Source organism: Panthera uncia, chromosome F2, assembly GCF_023721935.1.
Source record: "Panthera uncia isolate 11264 chromosome F2, Puncia_PCG_1.0, whole genome shotgun sequence".
NCBI classification, from domain to species: domain Eukaryota; kingdom Metazoa; phylum Chordata; class Mammalia; order Carnivora; family Felidae; genus Panthera; species Panthera uncia.
In genome coordinates, this window is record NC_064812.1 from 11,356,675 (window position 1) to 11,365,757 (window position 9,083).

Here is a 9,083-nt window from a genome sequence, read left to right on the forward strand (position 1 = left end):
TGAACTTCAATAAAGAAATAAAAGAAGAGCAAACAGGTCAAGGTTCAGACACACAGCATACGGAATGGTACTTGTTGAAAAAATTGCTGTGTGTGTGTTTAGTCACACTGGAAGGCCTTACCCATTGTTCTGTAGACTGGAAGGCCTTACCCATTGTTCTGTAGAAGTCTTGACATTGCATCAGTCTTGGTTTAGCAAAGCCTCTTTCTTAAAGATTTTAGTGTTCATCTATTAGGAGCCCCTTGTTAACAATCAGGTAGATAGTGCTTAAAAGGTCTCTTTCAGGAGGAGAGAATATTCCCTTTTCTAGATTAGTGGATATGCTCATACTTAAAAAATTTGTTTACTTAATTTAAAGCTTACTGAATTTAAGGAAAGTCTTTGAAAGTTGTTAGCGGTGGTGTTTGTTGTTGTTGTTGTTGTTTTATTTTGTTCTTAAACATACCAGGCCAACTCAAACATCATTGTTTTCTCTGAGACTGTGCCCTAGGGATAAGTCCATTACTCCCCCATTTTCCCATTGCAGTTTATCCATAGAACTTCAGTTCTCTAGCATTTTACTTAGTTACACTGTATTGTAGTAAGTTTTTTGTATGTCTTCTCACAGACAGTGAGCTTCTGGAGGGTAGGTCGTGGTTTATTCGGCATTTTATACTCTGCACTGCATACCGTATCTGACCTTTTGGTGGTCTTCTACTAATCTTTATTGAATCGCCATTAGGAAGCAATTCACATAAGATTGTGGCAAAGCATTTTTAATAGTCTTTTAAAAATCTATTATTTGATTGTTACCAAGACAGATAGCTGTGCAGTAATATCACATATCAGATGCACAGTATCTCCCCCGGAGATACTAGATCTCTAGATACCAGTTATCTGTTTGCTGCAGTTACTTTGTCAGCTTGGAAAAACCATTATCTATAAAACCATGGTGGACACATTAGTCTATTTTATTTAAAGTCTCATTATTGCTTTAATTTTAATAGGACAAGTTGCACATTTTTCTAAATTTTTGTCACTTGCATAGCACCTGTATATAAACCATTCTTTATCACTCACTTTCCCAAACAAATCCTTTTAGCAGAGTGGCCAATCTTGTGGGACTATAACTCTAAACTAGTCGTGTTTACACCAGGCTCCTTACATCTCTTATCACGTTGTTTGCTAAATCACTCATCCATTCATTCAGCATATACGCACAGGAGATTCCAGTGTTTCCAACATTGTGCTTAGTGCAGGGTATATGATAGCAACGAGTAGGCTGTGATAACTGCTTTCAGTCCTGGGAAAGAGCCATTTTGATGAATACAGCGATGTGTTATGGGTCCCATTTGAACTTAACCCACACTTGGGATATACTCTTCTCTCAACTCACACTGTCCTCTTCTCTAAATTTCTATTATAATTGTAGACTGTAATGATAATATAATGTGGACGGAACTAGTATGGTCTTGGTACTTTTTATACATGCAAGTATTGTTTCCATGGGAAGTCATTAACCTTTTTCAGGATAAAGATTGTCTTATTACTTTGTATCATAAGCACTGCTGGAAATACAATAAAAATTTTAATAATGTGGGATTAACACAGGAACTCATACTCTGGTGTTCTTAAACTGGGCCCTTAGAACTACAGGGATGGTGGGGCGCCTGGATGGCTCAGTTGGTTAAGTGTCTGACTCTCGATCACAGTTCGGGTCTTTATCTCAGGGTCGTGAGGGAAAGCTCCACGCTGGGTGTGGAGCCTACTTTTAAAAATTAAAAAATTAAAAAATTAAAAAGAACTGCAAGGTTTGTAGTAACAGCACCTATGCAGAAGGAGTACGCTTGGCCTGATGTGACCAGGTAAGACCTGGCAAAAGAGGCAGACAGTGTTAAGAGGTGCCCCTCATTCTCTGTGTCTCTCAGTCTTAGGGGTAAGTTTGTTTGATTTTTTAAAAAGTTTTTTATTTAATCTCTACACCCAACATGGGGCTCAAACTCACGACCCCGAGGTCAAGAGTTGTGTGAACCAGCCAGGCACTCGTTTAGGGGTGGGTATTTGCTTCCTTTCTGCAGATGAAGAAATTCAAGCTTTGAGAGACTTAAGATTCTTGTTCCTTATGGACTCTTTCTGTCAAAGTACATTATATATGGATGCATATTTTTACTTGGAAGATGCTTAAATATTTGTTTTGGTTATCCAACTCTCTGGAATTAGGAGAGCAATGTATGACAGCCAGGCACAGAGTTTTTCTCCCTGAAGCTTAGAGGCCAGATGTGGATCAGGTCTGTAATGCTGGCCTGCTTGATGTCATGCTGCAGTAGCCTGAACTACAAAGTGCCCTGGCTTATATTAGTTGTGCATAACAAAAATTGTCTTTAAACCAGCTAGATTTTGCAAATTACTTCTGTAATGTTTAATGATGTATTAATAATTAAGAAATTTTAAGAGTGGGATGGGAGTATTTGATTTTATTAGTGGTTTCTAGTTTTCTTGTGTATATGTTGGTTGGAATAGGCTTTTTACAAGTATTACATAGGTGATTCAAAATACAACTACAGTATCTGTATTTTGAAACGTGTGGTATGCAGTTTAGATGCAGCATGAGGACATGTTGCACTTAACAACATGCTGCGAGAGCGTTATCTCTGTTTTGGCACTTTAAGTTATTGCCGTTAAACACTAGCTTATGTTACATATTTCCCCAGTAGGAAAAAATGACAATTTAAGGTATGAACTTAGCTTTGGGACTTTGGATCTCCCAACTTTGAACTTGTCTGTGTTTCTGTTGCTATCAGGTTTGTAGTTCAGAGGTATTCTGCGAAGTGCCATGACTGTAGAAAAGCACATGACTGGATGCACATTGTATGCTTTGCTCCCGTGTGTGTGTGTGTGTGTGTGTGTGTGTGTGTGTGTGTATTTTATGTTGCATGTAATTAAAAGGGAGCAATTGGCTACTTCTTTTTTGTTGTATAGCTGGATAATAGGGAGTGAACATTCGTTTTATGTCTTGACCACATTGTCATACTTCTGAGTTTGGATTTGCTTCCAACGTTTATCCATTGTATTCTCCATGTCTTGAAATGTATCCAAGAATTCCTGTTTTTTTTTTTTTTTTAAAGTAATCTCTACGCCCAACATGGGGCTCGAAATCACAACCCCAAGATCAAGAGTTGCATGCTCTTCTGACTGAGCCAGCCAGGTGCTCCCCCCCTCCCCCCAAATTCCTTTAATATAATTTTCTTCTCTGATGTTACTTCTTCTGGGGCATCTGCTTCCTTTTCATCATAACCACTTTCTTCATTCATGTTGGTAAGTTCACCTTTACAGAGTTCCTCTTACTGGCATGTCTAGTTTCTCTGATGGCAGCACTGTCCGCTTTCTTGCAACCAGCTCGCTCTTTGGCAGCTTCATTTATGTTCCCTTAGAGTTGGACTTCAATGTTACCACTTCTGTGTTTTTGCTGCCCTTTTATCTTTGTTGGCAAATTCCCTCATTTGATTATTCATTTTGTAAAATGCGACGTGGATTTGTCAGCGGGAGACAAGGAGGCAACACCGCTACAAGTGTTGCAGTCTGTGCATGATCTGAGTAATAGATGTTCAGTGAACAGTCTCTGGTATTTGTAAGAAATGATGTGGTTGGTCACTAATAGTGATGTAAAAGATGGGAGAAAAGGATAAAACTATAAAGCATTCTGTATTTATAGGATCTTCATTTTCCATTACATTTTAAAGAGAGTAGATATTTAAAAAAAATTTTTTTTAACGTTTATTTTTGAGACAGAGAGCATGAACGGGGGAGGGTCAGAGAGAAGGGGAGACACAGAATCTGAAACAGGCTCCAGGCTCTCGGCTGTCAGCACAGAGCCGGATGCGGGACTCGAACTCATGGACTGCGAGGCCGTGACCTGAGCCAAAGTCTGACGCCCAACCGACTGAGCCACCCAGGCGTCCCTAGAGAGTAGATATTTTAAAAATAGCATATGGGTATGGTTTATATGATGATAATGATGATAATTACAACGGCATGTTTTAAGTGCTAAACATACAGTAGTAATCATGGCGTAAGAAGACATAGAAGACTGAGATTTGTATTCAGGTATTTGAGCTCTGGCGTGTCTCAGACAGGGATGCTCTCAAGTGTACTGCCCTTGAGATAGAACGTCAAAATGGATGGCTGTATGTTCTTGTAATTTGATGTTGAATAAGAGAAGTAGTGACCATGTTCAGTAAAACTGGCATTTCTGTTCATCTTTGCACGGTCTTTGACATTACTTTTCCTTTTTGCAAATAAGGGAAACTGACGCTTAGATGACTCAATGGAAATAAATGGAAATCTGAATCTACAAATAACAAAACAGATGCTCAGAGAACCTAATAATTAAGTGAAAACTCAACCCAGGTTTATCTTATTTTGGAACCAGTGCTCTAAACCATTTTGTTATATTTCCTTTTTATTATTGGGGAATATAAAGTTTTTTATATACGTGTTTACTGTTTTCTCGCTCTTATGAATTATCATGTTAATCATTTCCTCTTTTGATGTGATTTTTAATACATTTATATGAACATTAAACATTAAAATATTTTGGATTTCCTTAATTTATAATTTTTATATGATTTGACTCTGTCTTTCCAAATTCTCATCCAAAGATAAGCAAGGCATTATTTTTGAGGATTTTTTTTTTGAGATTTAGTTTTGAGAAATTAAACTCTAACCCATCTAGAATGAATAGACTTAGAAGGTTGTATCTCAGTTTTTCATGGGATTGTTTCAGTACCATTTATTAAATAAAGTTTTCTTCATTGCCCTATGATGGTTACTTTATACATTCCTCATATGGAATATTCTCTTTGAACCTTCTACCTTCTTTTCCTGCTTGTCCAAATCCTGTTCATTTTTAAAAATCTGTCTTAGCTACTAGGGCTTCATAAAACCTTTCCTAATACCTGATTGCCATGCTTTACCCTTAGCTGAAATATCTTTTTAGTTACCACAGCTCTGTATGTAGATATTTTTCATGAAACCTCATTTTTACCTGGAAAGTTTTAATTGCTACAGTAAGAGTGGACAGACACTTCTAGAGAGTGCAGTACATCTTTTTCATCATAGCATTTCCTTCGGTATTTATTTTGGGACTATATACAAATAGATTTTCCAGTAAATATTTGGAGTGGTTTTTTACATTTATATACAATTGGACCGTTGTGATTTCTCTGTTCTCTTCCTCTGACTATATATCTGTGTGAGTTCCACACAATTTTAATTATTAATGTGTAAGACTGTTTTTTTTCTTGTTTTTTTTAAAAAAAATTTATAAGCTTGCATGTTTCTTTTTTTCTTAAATGGATTTGGGATAACCTTTTCAGTTTCTTAAAACTTAGGTATTTGCCGGAATTCTCTACTAATGCATTTTCATAATATTGTCTGATCTGGAAATGTGGTCGATAGGCCCTTTAAATCAGTTTCTATTTTTTTTTTTTTTTCTAAGATGGCTTTAAGATCGCTTTGCGTTATGTCAAGGGGAGCTTAAACAAATTAAATTGAATTCAATTTTATCATATACCCAAATGAAGGAGGAACAGTGCAGGTTGCATAACCAGTTAGACTTAGGTATCATCATTTGAAATGCTGCAAAGCTGTAAATGTGGTTGACAGAATGCTCTGAAGTCATAGCTTTTATGTTTTGCTGGAGGCAAAGGAATTTTAACACTTAGTTGAAGAATGTCTAGGTTTGCGGATTTTAGATGCCTGGATTATCTCATTTACATAGCATCTAATATTCATTATTTATGAGGTGACATTCGATTTCTAAGGGTAAAAACAATTACAAGTGTTTTCTTATTTCTTGATTTATTAAGAGACAGGATGAATAGATTTTTTCCTAGTGGTTTTATGCAAGTGGCACTGGTTTTTCTGCTCTGGTTTATGAAATGGCCAGCCAAGCCACTTGTTTTGTTTATTTCTGGGTGGCTTCGGTCTGCCTTAGAGAAGTAAGTTTGTTTTTGGCAGAAAAAGCAAAAATGTGTTTATTCATTCCATTTGTAGTAACATTGATCCAAGAGGAGCTTTTGAGGAAAACCAGAATGGTTCGGCTTTGAACATAAATAGCTCCCATTCATCTCTTAACTGATAGGAAAAAATAAAAGATTAGGATTAATAATGTATAAATTACAGACAAGTCCTAGAGCACAAGTTGCAAACTGATGGTTCATCAACCAGATGGAGCCCTCAGACTGTTTCTTCAGGCCTACTGATGATTTCTAAAGCTTAATTAGGTGATAACATCTAAGACTTGTTTTATGTGAATATCCAGCACCAGATCACCTGCATTTTTAGCATGGCATGTTAATAGCCATGGCACCCCTGAGATTAAGTATGGACATTTGTTTGCTTCTGATGTTCCTGTAGCCAACTCCAAACTCATTTAACTTTGCAGCCCTTGTTCTGGAGGCTCTTGGTTTAAGAAGTAATAGCAAGTAGACTTAAGGCTGCTCATGCAGCAGAACCCTCAACTTTGAGTTAATAGGAGCTGGAATAGTAGGTGTGAAGATTTTAAGTAACGAGAGGGTTAGTGGAATGTGGGATGTGTGAGAGAAAGAAGTTGCAGAGGAAGCCAGGGTTTTTGCCTGAGCAACTGGAAGGATAGAGAAGCCATCAACTGAGTTGAGGGAGACAAAGTGTACGAGGTCTGGGGAGGGAAGTTGAGTAGTTTAGTGTTGATATGTTAAAGTTGGAGGTATCTGTTAAAACATCCTCGTGGAGATTTGAGTAGGCATCAGTGGCTATGAGAGTGTGGAGTTGGAGAGAAATGTCTATACTGGATAAGTAAATTTGATATATGTAGTTGATATGTAAAGCCATGAAGGAATGAAATCACAAAGGGAGTGGAGGACCCAGAACTGAGTCCTGGGCATGTCAGCATTGGGGGGTTTGAGAGAAGTTCAGCAACAGAGATTAAGAAAGCATCCATTGAGGTAGAATGAAAAGGAAAGGAGTATGGTGTCCCAAAAGACAAGCGTCCTGGTTTCATCCTAAAAGCAGAACCTGAGACAGGGACTTTTTAAGCAGATAATCTATTTGGGGACCTGTTAACAGGAAACAAGTTGGAGAACGGGGGCAAGTGAAACAGAGGGGAAGGAAGGTCAGTGCAAGGGCACATTATTAACTGGTCACATCTGTGAGCCACTGGGACTTGAGCCTGAGGAAGTCCTTTGAGAAGACATGAAGAATATGCCTCTGCGTGCCAAGGAGGGGGGTGTTTACTACCAGATCCCATTCCCCAGTGGTCAGGGGTTGCCCATAGTGTGTTGGTGTTAACATCTTCACACTTCGTTTGCATGTCTCAGGATGGCTGAAAAATTGCTGTAAGTCTCTCTTATAGCAGAGCCTGTGAGCAGAAAGTGAGCCCAGTAGTACAGTTAAGGGGTGGTGCCTCGGAGTGAATATGTGAGGTAGCGCACAAGAGGTGTCCCATACAGCCATGTATCCTCCATTAAGCACTTGGCATTTAGTCCAGTGTCCTGCAGAGTTTTCAAGATGGTAGCTGGCCACAACTTCTACATTAGACTTACAACAGGAGGGTTAGTGAATAATGTTCATTTTTGCAGTTCTCTACCACTCAATCTAGATTTGCCTTATCTTCAGCCAGTACTTCAACAGGTGGAGGCGTCGTCCTGGTCCAGTGACTCAGACCTTCTTCTCCAAGGGATCAATGCCTGTAGTTGCCTTAACCTTGTTGGGCTATAATTGTTGCAGCTGCTCATTTACAGTTATTACTGAGCACGGCAGCCCCAGTCGAACCCCCTAGGTTCTGGATAGATTCCCTCCTGTCCCCATTGTGTGACAGCAGCCATAAGTTCTCATGTTGTTAGGGTCACTTTACAGGACTTCCCAATATGGTAACTCTTTCCTTAGCATGCTGGTCCAGTAAGGAATCTAAGATAATCAGGTGATAGTTGCCTGATAATTCTTCCTGTGTCTTCTGGCAGAAACTTCTTTTCAAGTCTCCTACTATCGGAATTTCTTAATCCAATGGAGCTGAAGGTTGCCAATTGTACTTCCATCTGCTGGTTCCAGGACTTTTTTTTTTTTTTTTTTTTTTTAATCTGTCACAGATACAGTACCACATTTCAGCCTTTAGTAGACAGTGTGTCAGATCATTTACCATCTTGGAAGGCAGTGCCCCAACCCCTCTAAATTTTACTAAGCACATAGAAATTGTATGTTTGTTAAGTCCAGAACTCTGGTCATAGAATAAACAATTGGGGAAATAAGTGTTTACATAAAGGTGAGTAGTTACATTAGTCAAATGTGTCCCCCTACTCTGTACGAACTAAGCTAGTTTGCTGTAGTGGTTATAGTTGCTCTCAGTTGTAAAGTTAGAATAAGATCATTCTGAAGATTTGATTTTACCTAAAAATGTTTTAGGAGTTGAAATCGTAAAGTCATTCCTACGGAAGACTTCATGGTTCACTTGAGTTTTGCCTGATGTGCTTCTGGCAAGTAATAGGTTATGGTCATGGAATTATAAGGATCTTAGTACCTTTGGTAAAACTAATTTTTTTAATACATTGAAAGGAAGTGAACTTAAATTATGATAATAGTGTAGAAGTAGATCTCTTTGATAATTTTAGGCCCCTGTTGTAAGAATAAAGACAAATTACTAATTTTCTTCCCTTGCTGCCTCCTGCTTCATAAGCTATGATGAGCACTGTGTACTTCTCTTGATACAGATTTTTAGTCCTTGAGTGTCTTGAGGGTGGCAGTTAGGGTGTCTCATCCAAACCTGTTGGTGTTTCCCAGGGCTTCACATAATGCCTCACTCTTAGTAGGTTCTCTGTAAACAGTTGTTGATTTAATTCAAGGAGATGCCTGTACATACATATACATACACACACATATGTGTATAGCATATTCATGTGATATGTGATGGCATTCATAAACCTTATTAAAGTTAGTTTTTTAAAATTAAACATGTTTTAAACTATAATAATGTTTTAGACTTTCTTTCTTTTTTCTTTCTTTAAACAGATAGAAGGACAAGAACAGAATCACCAGCACTGGCTGAAGGTAAATATGTCTTTGGGGGAAATGAT

General features: G+C 38.1%; 1 protein-coding gene across 14 annotated transcripts in view; it reads left to right on the forward strand.

Annotated features, from left to right (window-relative positions):
* CYRIB (CYFIP related Rac1 interactor B) overlaps positions 1-9,083 on the forward strand; it is a 104,066-nt gene that overhangs the window by 41,812 nt on the left and 53,171 nt on the right. For all 14 annotated transcript variants that reach the window (XM_049633483.1, XM_049633478.1, XM_049633473.1 and 11 more), the window contains one exon: positions 9,019-9,057. In XM_049633483.1, coding sequence (XP_049489440.1) covers positions 9,019-9,057 — 39 coding nt within the window. The remainder of the gene's footprint in view (positions 1-9,018; positions 9,058-9,083) is intronic.